Raw genomic sequence first — 18,572 nt, 5'->3', positions numbered from 1 at the left:
CGGAAGGCCAGCCCGCGGACTGCGTGGAGTACCCACAGGACCTTTGGGACCTCTACTCCGTATGAGTGGCACAACCATGCAGAAGTGACAGAATGAAGAAGGAAAGGTTATAGAAGTATGGCTGGTCCACTTTACTGTCATCTAAAGTAGCCATTTAAAACTCTGTGTCCACGTGCAATTTTATATGCATTATTTCTGCTGCACACTTTTTGGTGGCCACACTCTTCACAAACCTCAGGACCTTAACTGGAAGAAATGTTTGGGCCATGCTTTCCTTTCTCCCTTGCAGCTTTTCACCACTACTTCCACTAACCTTCTCCAGTTAGTAGCTCTCTGGCAAACCTCCTGCTTCACTTCCTTGGGCCAGTCTTGGCTTACACCTCCGTTGACGTCTGCTTCGTTGCATTTGAGGGAAATGTTGACATCGATTTGACTTAAGCCTTCTCCCCAGAGTGATTTCCTCCCTTTCCTTTGTCAACAGAAGAATGGTTTATTATTGCCAGTTTTGGCCTCCTCAGTGCTCTCACACTCTGCTACATGATCATCAGAGCCACAGCTAGCTTGAATGCTAATGAGTAAGTAACAAATTATTTTTTGGATTGCATGTGCCAGATGATCCCAAGAAACCCTGTAATTTTCATAAAGATGGTGAAATTTGGCTTTCACTAGTTTCATATCCTGATGACGCCATACCTAGCAAAATAAGTGTATTTCTTGACCATATATTTTTAGTCAGTAACACAGATCGGGAGGTCACCTTGCTCAGCAACAACAGCTCACTGGAGAAAAGATCCAAGGGCTTTTGTTAGCCACATGCTTAGAGTACAGCAGCGGTGTAATGCAAACTCCAGGGGAACCAGCACAGTCATAGGGTGCAAAGAATGTCTATGTCCTGATCATTGACAGGAAAATCCCACTTTACTGTGTGCTCACCAGACCTGACCTGGATTCTTAAATACTTAGCTTTTGGTGGAACACTGGCACCCTGGCCTACAGTCAAGGGACAGTGACTTGGATGTTTAGCCTCTAAGAAAGAAGCAATCGGGAAGACCCACTGTTTCCAAAGAGTAGGAAGATTGTCAGGGGGGCAAAGAAAATAAGCATAAACGGTATTTCCATGGGCCAAAATGAGGACCAAAGGGGTAGGTCACAGGAAAGCAAATTTCATCTCTGTAAGAGGAAGAACAGTTGTCGGTGAGACTACTTACCCCGTGAGCTGGTTTGCCATGGGGAGTGCCCAGGATGAGGAACGCAGGAAGAAGCTGCATGTTACTTGTCGGGGCCGCTAGAGGTTGTTCAGAGTAGGCAAAATTGGGCTAGATTACTCTTAAGTCCCATTTGGATCCAGTGATTTTCCAAGTAACTTTCCATGGGGATAAGATAAAACAAAGGTTTATTTTTTTATTATTATTATTTTATTTTTGGTTTTGTTGGTTTTGTTTTAAATTTAGGGCATTGTAAAGTATTCTTTAGTCCTTTCTTTTACCAGTATCCATGAAAAAAAATTTTGAGATGAGAGTAGCCCTAGGACACAGCCCAAGTAGGAACCTAAATTAGTACAGGTGGCATTCATGTGCTCTCCACACTCACTTATGTCCTGGCATTTTAACTGATTCATAACCAGCCAAGCTCATGTAATTGATTTAATTGAACACTCCTTGTCCAGCTGTAGAAACAAATGGGCAAGTAACCTGCACTTACCATGACATCATTTTATTATCTCTAACCTGATCTGTTGCCTGGATACTTGTAAGAAGGGCCCTTTGGCATCCCTGACACGTTGGGAGGATGCCATGGTTGGTTGGCATTCTTCAGCCTTCAGGCAAGTAGTTGTGGCCAGTCATCCAACAGGCCAACCCACCTGATGCAGTTTTACTTCAACATAGCACAGTGTGAATTGCTCAGGCTCTAGAGTGAGACATAACCTGGATTTGACTCCTTGCTCTTCCATTTTTTGCTTGGGAGACCTGGGCAGCTGTATTTATCTGAGGCTCATTTTAGTCATGGAGAAAACAAGAATAATGGTAGGAGCATACCCTAGGTTGTGTGAATTCGCATGTAAAGTGCTTAGCACAGTGCCTGGTACATAATAAGTGCTCAATAAATGTTAGCTTAATGGTTCCACCGAGATTCTTTCAAAGTTCTGTGAATGAGATGACCATCTGCCTTTATCATTTGGCAAATGATTTTAATTTTCTTCCATGAAACAGTATAGAATCATAGGAGCTCAGTAAGTGCCTATGATTCAGACCTGTGTGGAGGGAAGAGTTATTTCACCTACAATCACCTCTTTTGCTTACTCTCATGCTGACCCCATCAGAGTCCATGGTAGTGTAAGTCCACTTCTTAAAACTTTCACAAATGAGCAAAAACCAGTCACAGCATATAGAGGCACTCTGGGCACTTTTAGAGAATCATGATGTGATTTAATGGTCACCTTGCTGCCACTCAGGATCTGCCAGATGCTCAGTTCATGCATCAGATATTTTAGAGAAGGCTCACTAGATGTGTTACCTTTTAGAAATCAAAGTACCTGGGGCCATGATACTTCAGTTCCATGCATAAATGCCTGCATGACTCAGTCTAAGCATAGATGTTAGATCCATGTCTTAGGCCGACCCTTCTCCCATTAGCCTTTGTAGAAGGTTGATACCGCAGTTGTTCATTTGAGTATTATTTCTGTGCCTTCAGTCAGAACTACTCTGAAGGACAATTTTCATGATCCCATTGAGAGAGAGAGAGAGAGAGAGAGAGAGAGAGAGAGAGAGTGTGTGTGTGCATGCATACAGATGTATGAAAGAATGGCCACCAAAATATTAATGGTGATTATCTTAATTTAGTAGAATTGTGGGTGATGTTTTTCTCTCCTGTTGTGCTTTTATATGTTGATTTTTTAATACAACATGAAGTACTTAATATCTTAAAGGCCATTTTAATTGTGGAAGATAATGGAAAGATGATAGTCACTCTTACTCAATGTCTCCTTCCCAAGAATGTTGATTAAAAAAATTCCTATGCAACTTTAATTCCAGAGAAAAGTTTCTAGCAAATAAATTTATAATTATTCTTCATTAATGAATTCTTTGAAATCTGTCCTATTTCCCTTTTGCATTTACCAAAAACTTACAGCCAAAATGAGATTGTCTTCATTTTAATTGCTGTTTCTAATTTTCTAGGTAACTTCATCCATTTGTAAGATAGTCTCCTATATAAATAGATTTCCATCTTTTTACATGTGATTTGTCTGGAAGTTGATAGTAAAATTCACCTGTACGCATACTACCTACTATTATAGTTTACTCTTTTGACAATGTCACACTGAACTTGTATATAGTGATTTCAGCAAGACTTTGACCCAGTCTAGTCACTGGTGAAACCCTGCAAGATGAAGCCATGTGGGCCACGTGTAAGGGCAGGCACGTGGAACCCACACAGGCCCAGGCATGGCTGCTGAGCACCGATTCCTGCCCTGCTAGGGGCAAAAGCACCTCCCTCACCATGTTCTGCACAGTGACCCAGGGCTTGTACTATTGCCTGAACTCTGAGGTCAGTCAGAAGTCCACAGATCTGAGGTCACCCCCCTTCTATTGTATGAAATACTATTTAAATACTCAACCGTGACTAATTGTGCTTTAATTTTTTAACACTGCAGACAAATCTAGTGAATGTTGAGGCTTTGCAAATATAAACAGGTTGGTAGTCAAAGAAGCAAATAAATGAAAGACAAATATATTTGTACATATGATCTTCTCATACCCCTGTTTCGTAGTACCTCAGTGAGCAAGGGTAGTGAACTTCAGTTCCCAAAGGAGGTTTACTGCTCTGCTTCATTATTCAGAAAACCTCGTTATATCCCAACATTTACCAGCTTTTATCTGTACCAGCCTATTTGTCCCTCAACATAAGAAAAGACAGTGTTTTTCATTGTTGTTCGAGGAGCAAGTTGTGAGATAAGGTAGATGATGCAGGAGGGTTTCAGACAAATGGGAGGTCCAGCTAAGTATCCTCCACAGCTCCTAGATTTGTATTCATAGAACTCGTGCCCAAGGATCTGCCCGGGAGTGTAGTCCAGACGTTCAAGATTCAAAACCATCTGAACCGGAGGAAGTGTGGTAAAATAACTGGAATAAGTATAGAATCCTGTAGCACAGCCCAAGACCAGGAAGCCTGGCTCTGCAGCAGGCCCGAGTTGTCCCCACCAATATTCCTGGTGCACTGGTGGCCTCTGAGGTGCAGTGATAGACATTTATGAGCCAGATCAGAGGAATTGATGTTTTTATTTGAACCTCTTTTCAGTATTTCTGAGTTATCTACACACACTCTTTAAGACGAACATTGACGTATTTCAATATAAAAGGATCTGAAAATGTAATCATCTTTATGTCTTGAGGGTGCTTGGCTCAGAAGAGTGAAGATGAGGGTGATGTGAGGGATGTATTTGAAGGGCTCCCACAGATGAGACTAGCTGCTGTTGACTGAGTGCTTCCCAAGAACTTACTCCTGTGTGGAACTCTGTTTCTACCCAGGTTGCCCTTATAACACTCACAATAGTCTCGTGATGACTAACCAGTGCATATGGAGGGTGCTTACTGTGTAGTTCAGGAGCTCTGGAGACATCCACAGAGGAGAGGTAGAGTAACACCTAATATAGGAAAGAACTTAACTGCCGATCAACAGTGTCCATCCATGACACGGGATACCTTGAGAGCTGGTGAATTACCAGAACCTGCTTATGTGACAGAAACCACAAGGCCGGCACTGTTCAGAGGCAGACCCTGTGTCAGGTGCAAGTCTGAGGCTCCTTCCAGTTCTGAGAGTCCCTCTTCAGTTGTCTGTCCTTTCCTAGGAGGGATCAGAGCCCAAGAAGAGGTATTGCATGCCCTGCTGGCTGGCTGCCCCTTTTAGAACCTTAACTATCAAAACTATTTTAAAACTTTTTTTTTTTTTTTTTTTACCACCTGCCACTGTAAGAACTACATTTTGTATTGTGACATATTCACATGTGTATAACTGAAACAAGTTTCACAAACACCTCCCTTACTACATCCTTATTCTCTGATCTCCTCTCTGTACCTTGTTGTTGTTAATACTGGTCATGAATTCCCACATTGATTTTTACAGTCCAGTAATAGTCTGCAGCCTGCAGTTTGAGAAACACGGATCTAAAGAATTTTGGATTTCTGGTTCTCAACAGAATACCTTTTGCTTAGTTACACTGGTACCCATCTTTGATTGTTTATTTTTCTGAGACAGTCTTCCTTATAGCAGCGCCAGCAAAGATTTGAACTTACCCCCAGTTTGATAATGAATCCACCTCTTTCTCCTCTCAGCCACTCTGAGCCTGAGATATGTACACAAAATAACCTAAGTGAGGCCCAGAGGAGCTGCGTGACCCCTGAGAAATGCCATAGGAAGAGGGCCTGGGGTTCAAGCCCAGCATTTCTGGGCCCACCTCTTTCTTTACACTGCTGGTCTTTGCCTGCTCCAGTAAGCCATTTAAGGGCTAGAAATAATGTAGTGGAAGAGGACACAGTGGGCTTTTTAGAAATGTGATGGCACAAAGAAAGTTAAAGGCAGTGGGGACCCCTGATTGGACTCCCTCACTGTCTTTTTTTTTCCCCCACGAGTACCTTTAACCTTCTTACAGCTACATTAGCTTATAGTTTCTTAGAAGAGCAAAATTAAGTTTAAAAATCTTGACTCACCCATTGAAAGTTCTCCTACCTAATACTTTACTTTTCTGAGGAAGTTTTATAAAATCGGTATGTGATCTTCAAGTGGACTGCGATGAACAGTGTGAGGTGGTGAGCGGCCTTCCTGCTACGCCCCGCCAACCCTCCCAAGGCACCAGGCCCTGCCCTGCAGGGGCGCTGTGGGAATGGGGCTGTGCTGCACAGTGCTCAGGCTTAGGCACTAGTGGGAGTGATGGCAGAGCCTCTCGGTGTCACACAGACACAGGGGACCTGCTGCCCCCTGGGGAGTTAACAGAGGCTTCCTGGAGAGAGTCACTCAGGAACCAGGCCAGGCATAATTTAGGACACAAAGAGGAAAAAGCAGAACTGGTTCAGGGAGTGGTGGGCTTGATGTGTCTGCTGGAGGCAGTAGGCTGACTACAGAATCTGGACTGTGCCCTTATAAGCAGTAGGTAATATCTGAGGCCTTTTGGCACAAAGATGATTCCTTAGAAGTTGCCTTGGCCTGGGAGAGACTGGAGGTGGGAGGTTAAGTGACTACAGAGCTGAGGAAGGAGATCCAGAGATGCTGGAGAGTTGTGTGGTGTCCAGAGATTAAGCGGTTCGAAGTGTGGGTCTAGAACTGAGCAGAGAGAAAAGAGCACAACTAGAGACCAGAATCAGGGTACCAAGGAAGCGAACCAGCTGCGCGAAGCTTCAGGAAGCTAGGGCCGTCCCACAGAGCCAGGCTGCGGAGGGGTGGTGTCCGCCCCAGGGCAGAGCAGGGGGCTTCCCAAGACCCCGGGCACCATCAGACACCGGATTTAGGGACACGTGCACATACAGTCTGGGGAAGTCCCGTAAGAGAGCCACACGTCCCAGAAGTCTACACTTCACAAATTTTATTTCAAAATAAACATAGACACTCTTGTCCCAGGTATAAAGGGGGATCCTATTTTAAAGAGATAGCTGCAGATTTCAGGACACTCAGCACCGAGAACTTGCATTCAAACCAGGAAAAGTTGTGAATTGTATGATAATCATCCCTGCATTTTTAAGCAGGATGCTGGTTAGCCTGTGCTTTTCCCTGCGTTCCTTGTGGGGGGACTAACACATTTCTAAGGTGACTGAGCCACTTGACCACAGATCTGAAGCTGCTGAGTTCAGGAAAATGCTAATGGCTTACTGACTTTCCCAAATGGGGCTGGGAAATGGTGGGGGACAGCCCCAGCCCACTTTTCAGTTAAGATCACTTTCTCCATTATTTTAAAATATTGGCCACTCCCTTTTAACTAATTCTTGACCTCTTTTTTTCCCTTCTGTTCCACAGGGTAGAGTGGTTTTGAAGAAGAAAAAAAAACTGCTTTCTGACTGATTGCCTTGAAGGAAAAAAGAACCTATTTTTGTGCATCATTTACCAATCATGCCACACAAGCGTTTATTTTTAGTACATTTTATTTTTTCATAAAATTGCTAATGCCAAAGCTTTGTATTAAAATAAATAAGTAATAAAATAAAAAGACCGTGCCATTGAGTATTTTTCACCCACCTGTGATTGATCGGAAGGCCGACCTGGAGATCACATACCCCAGTTTCATTTATGTGTGTTTCAGAGACAAACTGTGCTCATGACTCCCCCACAGGAGGAGCAGTGATGCTGCTCCTGTTGGTATTTTCACACTGGTTCCTCCTGGTGCCCAAATACGACCAGAGCGTGAGCACGTCCTGTGCAGTAATGCCCACTCAAGCACCCAGTGGAGTTACTCCAGTAGACTTGCTTCAAGGTAACCATCCTGTCTGATAATCTCTTGCTCCACCAGAAGAACATGGTTGATCTGCCTCCACTGGAACATCAGCCCCACAGCAACAGGGACATTTAGCTGTGTCGCTTGCCTCTATATCCTCCCGTGCCTAGTAGAGTGCTTTTTGCACATAGTAAGTGCTCAATAAATACTCGTGGGATGAAGGAATGAGTCTATGGAAAATTTTCCAAAATACACACCGATGTGTAATAAATTATATCTGTCCAAGGTGTTTTTCTCCCTAGTTTGTACAGTATTTTTTTTAAAGCAGCAAATTCTAAAAAGTTGGAGGAGAGCAGTTTTACAAGTGGAAATCTTTTTTGCTGTATTGACAAGAAGAATGTTAAAATAGTTTATGTTCTATTGAATCATATGCTTGAAGGATTATCAGTATGTGTAAACATTCTAAGCAGTGAATCCTCAACCTTTTGCATCAGTATGCCTGAGGGATGAGAATTTACTCCCAAATTCCCATCTGAATTTGATCCCATCAGTAATGGGTTCACTACAGCAGTCATTCTCAAATTGGTAAGGGGTTGAAGATTTTTATCTATTTTGTTGAGATTTAATTCACATACCATAAAATTTGCCCTTTTAAAGGATAAGCCATGTCAGTGGTTTTCAGTATATTCACAAGGGTGTGCAACCATCACAACTGTCTAATTCTAGAACATTTTCATCACCCCTAAGAGAAGCCCTATACCCATTAACAGTCACCGCTCACCCTGCCAGCTTGGAAACCACAAATCCACTCTCTGTCTCTGTGGATTTACCCATTCTGGACATTTCATATAAATAGAACTGTTCAGTGTGTAGCCTTTTGTGTCTGCCTTCTTTCACTTAATATAACATTTGCAAGTTCTTCCATATTGTAGCATGAATCAGTACTTATCCTTTCTGGCTGAATAATAATTCCATTGTGTGGATAAATATACCACATCTTGTTCATCCAGTAATGGACATGTGGGTTGCTTCTACCTTTTGTACAAGTTTCTGTGTGAATGTATCTTTCAGTTCTCTTGGGTGTGTCCCTGGGAGTGGAATTGCTGGGTCATATGGCAACTCTAGAACTTGTTGAAAGACTGCCAAGCTATTATCCATAGCAGTGGATAGCCCACCAGCAGTGTACAAGAGTTCCAATTTCTCTTCTTCCTAACACATTATTATTATTTAACTTTTTAAAAAATTCTAGCCATTTCTAGTGGGTACAAAATGTCACCTTATTATTTGCATTTTGACTTGGTTTTAATTTGCATTTCCCTAGTGACTACTGATGTTGGGCAGCTTTTCATGTGCTTGTTGGCCACTGGAATGTCTTTAGAGAAAGATCTGCTTGACTCCTTTGCCTGTTTTTTCAGTTGGATTGTCTTTTTGTGGTTAACTTATAACAGTTCTTTATGTATTCCAGATTACTAGACTCTTATCTATGATTTGCAAATATTTTATCCTATTCTTTAAGTTGTTCACTTTTTCAGTGGTAACTTTCAAAATACAGGTATTTCATTTTGATGGAGTCCAGTTTGTCTGGCTTTTTCTTTGGTTTGTGTTTTAGGTATCATGTGTGTAAAATCATTGCCTGATTCAAGATGACAGGAAATTTAACAAGTTTTTAACAAAATTTAACATAAGTTTTATAGGTTAGTTCTTATATTTAGGTCTTTGACTCATTTTGAGTTAAAATTTGTATATGGTGTGAGGTAGGGGACCAACTTCATTCTTTTGCATGTGGCTATCCATTTGTCCCAGTACCATTGGTTGGAAAAAATTATTCTTTCCCCCATGGAGGTCTTGGTACCCTTGTCAAAAATCAGTTAAGCATAATATATGAGTTTATGTCTGGGCTCTCAATTCTATTCCATTGGTGTCCTTTTCTGTCCTTGTGTCAGTATCACATGATATTGATTGCTGTTGCTTTGTACTAAGTTTTTAAAATTGGGAAGTGTGAGTCCTCCAACTTTGTTATTTTTCAAGAGTGTTTTGGCTATCCAAGGCCCCTTGCATTTCCATATGAATTTTAGGATCAGTTTCTCAATCTCTGCAAAAATGCCAGCTGGGATTTTGATCAGGATTATGCTGAATCTGCAGATCGTTTTAGGTAGTAGTGTCATAACAGTATTAAGTCTTTCAATCCATGAACAGAGGATGCCTTTTTATTTATTTAATTTCTGTAGAAATATGATGGATTTTTTATTCTTGCAACCTTGCTGAGCTCATTTACTAGCTCTAATAGCCTTTTAGTGGATGCCTTTGAATTTTCTATATAAGAGGTCATATCATCTGCAAATAGAGATAATTTAATGTTCTTTCTGATCTGAATGCGTTTTACTTCATTTTCTTGCTTAATTGTCCCTGGCTAGACCCTCCATTAGTGGAATGTTGAATAGAAGTGGTGCAAGCAGCATCCATGTGTTGTTCCTTATCTTGGGGGGAAAGCTTTCAGACTATCACCATTGAGTATGATGTTAGCTATGGGATTGTCATAGATGCCCTTTATCAGATTGAAAAAGTTCCTCTCTGTTTCTAACTTGTTGAGTGTTTTTATCATGAGTTTTGGATTTTGTCAAATGCTTTTTCTGTGCCTATTGTGATTATTTTATAGGTTTTGTCCTTTTTTGCATTAATGTATTACATTGATCAATTTTCATGTGTTGCGCCAACCTTGCATTCCTGGGATAAATCCCCAGGCAAGTGGTCACAGTGGGATTATGTTTTTATATGTTGCAGAATTTAGTTTGGTAGTATTTGCTGAGGGTTTATGCATCTGTATTCATACGAGGTATGGGTCCATAATTTTGTGATTTCTTTTTCTGGCTTTAGTATCTGTACTGCTGGCCTCATATAATGATTATTAAGTGTTTCCTCCTCTGCTGTTTTTTGAAAGAGTTTGAGAAGGATTGGTGTTAATTCTCATTTGTTTGGTAAAACTCACCAGTGAAGCCATCTGGCTCTGAACTTTTCCTTGTGGGTAGTTTTTTGATTACTGGCTCACTGTCTTTAGTTTTTACGGGTCTTTTCTATTTCTAGTTAAGTCAGTTCCTATAGTTTGCATCTCTGTAGGTAATTGTCCATTTCATCAAGTTTATTTTATTCATTGGCACATGATTGTCTATAAGGTTCCCTTGTAATCCTTTTTTATTCCTGCAGTGTAGGTAGTAATGTCCCCTCTTTCATCCCTGATTTTAGTAACTTGAGTCTTCTTTCTTTTTTGCTTGGTCAATTCAGCTAAAGGTTTGCAAATTTTGACCTTGTCAAAGAACTAACTTTTGGTTTCATTAATTTGCCAATTTTTCTATTTTGCATTTAATTAATTTTTACTCAGATCTTTGTTACTTTCTTCTGCTGCTTGGTTTGGGCCTAGTTTTTTCTTTCTCTTTTTTTCTCTCTTAAAGTGGAAAAACTTCAGCTCTTTCTTCTTTTTAATATAATTATTTACAGCTGTAAGTTTTCATTTAAGCACAGTTTTGCTCATCAATAGGGTTTTGGTATGTTGTGGGTTTTATATCAGTTATCCCAATTTTTTTTTCTAGTTTCCCTGTGATTTCTCTTTTGACCCATTTGTTGTTTAGGGGAGTATGTTGCTTAAATGCCACATCTTTGTGAATTGCCCAAATTTCCTTCTCTTACAGATTTCTAATTTCATTACATTGTGGTTGGAAATATACTTTGTATGATTTCAATCATTTTAAATATATTGAGGCTTGTTTTATTACCTAACATATGGTCTGTCTTGGAGAATGTTCCATGTTCACTTGAGAGAAATACATATTCTGCTATAGGGTGGAGTGCTCCGTAGATGTCTGTTGGCTCTAGTTGTTTAATAGTGTTGTTCAATTTTCTTGTTCCTCTTTTATCTTCGATCTAGCTGTTCTGTTATTGAAAGTGGAGTACTGAAGATTCCAATGATTATTGTTGAATCTATTATTGTTTCTCCCTTCAATTATGTCAGTTTTTGCTTTATGTATTCTGGGGCCCTGTTGTTAGGTGCATGAGTAAGTTAAAGGATTTTCAGAAGCCGCAGAGGTTATTTAGTACATCTTTATCCCTTGAGATTCACTGGTTCAGTGGCTCTCCTGGTATTTCCAGCCGACTCTGTATGCTAGAGAATTCACCTGAGTGTTTAACCTTATTCTCTAGAGCAGGCTGTGTTGAGGTTGGCTTCTTCCTCAATACCTACAAAATATTTTTTTCTTCTAGCAGTATTTTCATAAATTAGTAAGATAGTTCCTCCCCACCTTACTTTATTTCAGTAAAAATTAACCTAGTTTGTTCCCTTTGCTCTCCTTCCCATTTATGGTGAGTTGTGATTTTCCTTCATAAGCAGGAGATGTAAGAGTGTTTAATGACAATGCTACTGTCTCTATTAATGTGCTTTTGCCTTTTCACATTGTTTCAAGCCCTAGCAGAGAGTAAGACTTTTTTAAAATAGTAGGTGCTTTTCAGGGCCAAATACAGAATTTTTATAAGAGCTAAGAAATGAAATGAGTGAATTAACAGGATGGAGCTTTCCATCAGTCTTAGGAAAGATTTGTCACCTGCCATTGAAATTTGAACCTACCGTTTTATGGCTTTGAAGTTTAACTGGCATCATTAAGTTTTTATGTTTCAATTAGTCTTGGTCTCTGTTAACTCTGAAGGTGGTATGTTGTATATGTGTGCATGTGTTTGCACGTGTTATCCTTTACATGGGCTTTGGTTCCTTAGAATCAGAGTTCAAATTATCATCCAAAGGCAGTTGCTTATTTCTTCACAGTCACAGCGCTACCAACAGTGAAGTCAGCTTTATGAATAGAAGAAATATATAAAGTTGAGTCATTTCTTGTTTACTACTTTAAAAATTAGAAGATGACCAGAAATTAGTCTGGAACAGATTGATATTTCACTTTGAAGCCCTTACTGGAAAACTTTATAATCCTAAAGAATTAGGTGGTTTTTGCTTTTTGTTTTCTACACATACCAAAAGTAAAAAGTGTTTCTCAAGAGTTTTATTTCAAGGAAGACTCAGTGTTTACAACAGACAAAAGGTGGGTAAGAATACAGTCTACAGTCCAAAGAGCCTCCACAGGAAAGCAGTTCCCTGATCATCTACCTGATGGCTTCAGACATTTATAGCCGCTGAAGCCCCATGGGATTAAATCTAATTTCTCTTCAGCCAGCTGGGTTGTAACTGTAGACTTTTTTTTTTAACTGTAGACTTTTTAAATAGTTGAGAAAAGATCCTGATGGTTCTTTGACTTTTTATCTACAAAAATATTCGGTTATGTTAAATTCCTTATCAGGACAGTTTAAGAATAGAACCTAATGGCAACAAATAGAACAAAGAATCCAGTCGAGATAGAAACTGCCATTCCAGAACTCTGCTGTGAAGCTGGGCAGGAAAAAACTAGCAGCCCCAGATCTCCCAGGATGTGGCAGGCACCATGCTGAGTGGTTTACATACATGATAATCTTTATCTTGGCAACATCCCAATCAGAGAAGGGATAGTTCTTTCTTCTTTTGCAAATGAAGAAACTTAGAGAATATCCAGAAACTTGGCCGGAGATTGCTCACCTATTAAGTGGCAAAGTCAGAAACGGAAGCAGCCCAGGGATAACGTTGCTGACCACCAGCCACACTCCAGCCCTGAGACCATTGGGCCAGCATTTGGAAAGTGTGCATGGTTCTCACTCTTATGGAATTCTAAGGTTCAGGGAAGAAACAGGACCATGAACAGAGGGAACTATTTGAGGGCTGAGCTAGTGCATGCATGCACGTACTCTTTCTGTGTACATGTGTGTATATACACACACTTTTTAAAGTTAATGATTAATCACAATAATAGCTAACATCTAGTGCTTACTATATGGTAGGCACTCACTCTTTTAAGCATTTCACACATTAACTCATTTAATCCTTGCAACAACCCTTTTGTTAACCCCCATGTTACAGACAAGGAAACAGGTTTAGAGAAATCCAGTAACTTACCACGGCTGTGTTCTTAAACCCCATTCTGTTTTGCACCTCAGAGAAGCTCATCAAGTGGCAGGGCAGATCACGGGGCATCCTGACCACGGGCCCTGTGTGCACAATGCTCGGTGGTAGGAAAGGCTGAGAAGTATGATGCCTGGGGTCAAGGACACAAGCAGGTGAGAGGTGTCCTGGGCTGTTACAGACCGTGGCTTTTCCAGTGGGGAGCCTTAAGGAGGCTCATGCATTTTTGGAAAGTGTGAAATAGTTGCAGACTGGAACCTAAAATTAAATAAATGGAGTCACTAAAGAAAGTAGGTAGAGGTGCCGGCTTAGAACAGCACGGCTCAGAAGCTGCTTTAGCACACAAGCCAGCAAGCAAGAAATAGGCTGAAAACAGTAGGGCCTATGATGAGAAGATTCTAGAAACACATGGGTAAGGAGACATCTAGGGAGAATTCACCCAGCACAGGAGAGCATCCATACAGGAGACCTGCACCAGTGCACCTGCAGACAGCTCAGAGAGGGGAAGCATTGTCTTTTCTGAGGAGTGGAAAAGGCAGGTAGAGGTCACAAGAGCGAGGGTGGCTGCCAAACCCGAGCACAGGCTGAGAAGGAGGGGTAAAAGCACACTTCAGTGATGAAAAGATGCCCAGGATGGGTGTGTAAAATTGGTGGCAAGAGCCTGGCCAGTCTCTGAGGGGGCTCCAGGGAACTGAAGAGAAATCTAGTAAGTCTGCAAAACATACCCAGTTCCCTTACTCTTGTTTCCTTTACCTTCAAGGTTTTCATACAAGTTCCTTTTGAGGAAAATACATGTTGGTCTTGCTGACCGAAGGGAAAGGGGTTCTCTCACCCTGAGTCTCTGCCCTCTGCCTCAAGATGGCGCCCTTCCCTGCGGAGGCCACCCCTAAGCTCAGGGTGCAGAGGCAGAAGTGGGGCGCTCAGCCAGAGGTGGCCCTGACGTGACCTCTCCTTCCAAGAGGCTTCTTTACTCATGATCCCCACACCCCGCCACCACACACCACACACCACACACCACACACCACACATGGCTGAAACAAGACCAGCCTAAACAGGTGGACGGTGAAGGGTCTTGCAGAATTCAAAGGCACAATTTACTTTTTTTCAGACCCAGAAAGGCCGAATTTCTAGCACCTAGCTTCTGGTGACTTGTGTAACCTAACTACAGTAGAGGAGAGCTGCATCTTAGGGGTTGGGGAGGTTTATAGAGGCAAAAACGAAAGCGTAATCCCAATGGCATTTGAAACATCACTCAGATCCCGGTGCAGTGCCAACAAGTGGGACCTGAGACTGCAAATAGCTACGAAACATCAGAGTCCTGTCTCCACAGGGCAGGCGCTCCTGCTGCCGAGCAACAGGCAGAGTCACCTACACTCTTCAAACATCATTTACTGCTAGGCAGGTATAAATGCCCCCTTGGAACTCAGGCTCCCACATGGAACTGGGCTCCGGAGTGGAGTCCTCCTTAGCTGGGAGTCAGCACAAACAGCCAGGGACAGGTGAGGAGGTTCACAGCCACAGCACAGAGAATTTAGCTTCCCATGGAGGCCTGGCCCTGCTAAGCCTGGGGCAAGACACTGAATTTCCATTACCTCTCTGCATACCTCACCTACTCTGCCAGCTCGATGAATGGACACACAAAGCAGGCAACCCCTGGGTGTTGAGGTTGACGTGATCTGCACCACGTTCAAATGTGCGGTCCAGCAGCTGGGCTATGAGCCTGGACCAGCCCCCTTCCTGGCTGGGTCAGTCACATAGCCTCCTCCAGCCTCAACGTCTTGCCCCTGAGTTCAAGTCACAGTAGCAGCCATACAGAGCCGGGAGAGTGAGGACGGGGCTTGTGCAAGTGCCTGGCACATAGTATTCCCCAGTAGTATCTGTTGCTTCCTTTCTTACATGAAAAGCACTGATCCCTAAAAAGTGCCTCGGGGTGTTGGTGATGGGAAAGCCTTGCACAGGCGTCCTCCAGCCCAGGGAAGGCCCCGCCCTGCTGAGGTTTTGCAACTGGTCTTCTGTTCGATGTTCGGTCCACTGGGCACCACTGCCTTTCCCTCCTGTTCAGCCAGCACGCACTCATCTTCCTGGAGGCTACAGAGGTCCCAGGCCCAGGTGAGAACTCTAGCAGCCTTTTGAAAAGACTCTTGGAAAGGCTGTCTTGCCTCAAGCACCAATTCCTGATTTATAAGAAGAAAGCTTTATGTGAAAATTCTAGTCATTTATCACTTTCAATAGGCTGCAGCCACCAGTAAGCCTAAGGCATAGCGATAAAACAAAGCTGTACCGCATTGGAGCAAATATATCTGCCTGATCTGGAGATAGGGCCTGCAGCAGGGGACTAGAAATAAGGAGAAAATAGAACACGAGGGCTCTGGGAAGGGGGATAGGAGACCCCCTCCTGCCCTCTGGAGCCTCACTCCAAGGGAATTCTTGATGCCTCAGGATAAAGAAGACTTGAGCATGGTCTAATTTCTATAAGAAGGCACAAGGTACAGTTTTGTAGATTATACTGTAACATTAATTATAGGAACACGGGGAAGATTCTGTAGTGAGAGCAATCCTTATAATTTGCCGGGTCCTTCAGTTATCAAGCTGGTCTGTTGGTAATAGCATTCAAGTTGACTTGTCTGTCTTCACTGGTGTAATAATCTTTTTGGAATTTCTGGAAAAGAAAGAGAAGCAGTAGCAACATTGTGATTTTTTTTTTTAATCAAAGTGATTTTTTTTTTTGTAAAGTCCTTGGAAAGTTTTTAAATTTTAATTGAATTTTGATTGCCTTAGAAAAAGTATACCTTCTCATTTATTGTAGCCATTTCTTATACGGAATAAAAAGCTTAAATTGGTCAGGTTCCTGGGTGGCTTAGTTGGTTAAGTGTCCAACTTCAGCTCAGGTCATGATCTCACAGCTTGTGAGTTCAAGTCCTGCATCGGGCTCTGTGCTGACAGCTCAGAGCCTGGAGCCTGCTTTGGATTCTGTGACTCCTTCTCTCTCTGCTTCTCTCTCTATCTCTCTTTCTCTCTTTCTGTCTCTCTCTCTCTCCTCCCTCCCTCCCTCCCTCCCTCTCTCCCTCCCTCCTTCCCTCTCTCCCAAAAAATAAATAAACGTTAAAGAAAAAAAAACTTCAATCGGTTAATAGTATTGCATCTAAGGAATTTGAATTGTACTAATTAATTAAATATATTGACTAAATGTAATTATATTGTTTTTTTTGTGTTTTTTTTTTTTTGCAGTTTGATCATAACTACCATCTAAAGTATTTTTGTGTTAAGAGTATAAAACCGTGGGGCACCTGGGTGGCTCAGTCAGTTAAGCATCTGACTTTTGATTTTGACTCAGGTCAAGATCTCATGGTTCATGGGATTGAGGCCCGCATCAGGCTCTGCGCTGAGCATCAAGCCTGCTTGGGATTTTATCTCCCTCTGTCTCTGCTTCCTCGTACTCTTTCTCTCTCTCTCTCTCTCTCTCTCTCTCAACACACATAAATAAACATTTAAGAGTACAAAACTGAAAGATGCCTTTGCTTTGGATTCTGCTTTACCTGGATTCCAGCTCTAGCTTTATGATTTTGAGGTAGTTATTTCACCTCTGAGCATCCATTTTCCTCTCTCTGAAATAAGAATAACACATCTGTCTTGCAGTATTGTTGTGAAATTATACATAAATTTAAAATTTCCCCCTTCAACCCTTTTTCTTGTACTTAAAAATCATCTTAAATTATTTTCCTGAATAAAATGCAAATGGTAAAAAAAAAAAAAGTCAAAATAGTACAAAAGGGTATAAGGTGAAGGTACATCTCCCTCCCACTCTGATGCAGTCCTCAGTGTTCTCCCAGCAATCTCTGTTGCCTAAGTTTTACGTGTGCACTTGCAGAGAGATTTTGTGCATATATAAGCATATTTTTTCATACATACCTTTATAATTGTTAGCTTAATCTACATATTGTCCTTCCCCGACAAAATCTCTTCTGCGCATAGTTTTAGAACAAGTTATGAATTGGTCACTGATCTATTAAATTTCCTTAAGCCCAAGGGTTAAAAAAAAAAAAGACATTTTTCAGCCTTTCTGCCAAACAAAAGAATCCCTACCTTATAGCTACAGAAGAGGGCCACAGATGACAGTGGGAATACGGTTATCCATAGCAACAAATTAGCATCAGGTATTTTTTTCTTTAATTTTTTAATGTTTATTTTAGAGAGAGACAGAGTGCAAGCAGGGGAGGGGCAGAGAGAGAGGGAGACACAGAATCTGAAGTAAGATCCAGGCTCCAAGCTGTCAGCACAGAACCTAACGTAGGGTTTGAACTCACAAACCATGAGATCATGACCTGAGCCAAAGTCAGATGCTTAACAGACTGAGCCACCCAGGTGCCCCTAGCATCAGGTAATTTAAGAATGAATGTAACATCATTGAAGAAAACTTTATACCATTTAAGTCCAGAAGTCTCCAGACCTCACACTGTTGCAAGATGCTCTAACATTTACATTTGTAAGCAATTAGGACTTGTGCTTTTGTGAATGCTTTCTGTCTTCAGCTTAACCTTGCAAGGTTCTCCTAAATGGCTCTACTCTACAGTTTTCTGTTCCCTTTTTGCAACTACATCAACAACTCCCTTAAGTTTGCCTAAAATTTCTTCTCACAAAAGCTTGCAGTTTCAAAGCAGAGACAGGCTTCTTTGCTAGAACGGAATCAGAAAACAAGTACTTAACACAGTTTGAGACCAAGAATACAGGAAGCAATAGGTTTGCCAAAAAAGAACACATAGACTATAATTTTCTTCTTGCCCAGTATTTGGAGATTATTCCATATCAGTGCCTGTGGATCTGTCTGCCTCATTCTCTTTAATATTGACAGATGCTTTGTATATTGAATCAATTCTCGATTGATGAATATTTCAGTTGTTTTAAGTCTTTATAATCTTTACAAAGGCTATATAACAACTAAAATCAATGATACACAGAAATAGCAATTGGTGGTTAATTTCTAGCTTCTTTTCTGTTTCCTTTTTTTCTTTAAGTTTATATACCACTTTTAGTAATCTCTGCACTCAGCATGGGGCTCAACCTCATGACCTCCAGATCAAGAATCATGCTTTTCCGGCTGAGCCAGCCAGGCACCCCTCTTGTCTGTTTCTT

The 18,572-nt window shown here is 41.5% G+C and overlaps 1 protein-coding gene across 3 annotated transcripts in view; it reads left to right on the top strand.

Moving 5' to 3' along the window:
• The window catches only part of RNF130 (ring finger protein 130), a 142,586-nt gene that overhangs the window by 101,173 nt on the left and 22,841 nt on the right, over positions 1-18,572 (top strand). The window contains exons 8-9 of one of the 3 annotated variants that reach the window (XM_053907615.1): positions 482-575; positions 7,003-7,192. The exons of 1 other annotated variant lie outside the window; for it this stretch is intronic. In XM_053907615.1, the coding sequence (XP_053763590.1) occupies positions 482-575; positions 7,003-7,018 (110 nt within the window). In that variant the 3' untranslated portion in view covers positions 7,019-7,192. Of the gene's footprint in view, positions 1-481; positions 576-7,002; positions 7,193-18,572 lie in introns of those variants that run through there. One more of the 3 variants, XM_053907617.1, reaches the window with a different exon arrangement.

Source organism: Panthera pardus, unplaced genomic scaffold (assembly GCF_024362965.1).
Source record: "Panthera pardus isolate Hobbes unplaced genomic scaffold, ASM2436296v1 HiC_scaffold_2, whole genome shotgun sequence".
Classification (NCBI taxonomy): domain Eukaryota; kingdom Metazoa; phylum Chordata; class Mammalia; order Carnivora; family Felidae; genus Panthera; species Panthera pardus.
The sequence above is the reverse complement of the archived record's forward strand: the minus strand, read 5'-3'. Positions and strand labels throughout refer to the sequence as shown.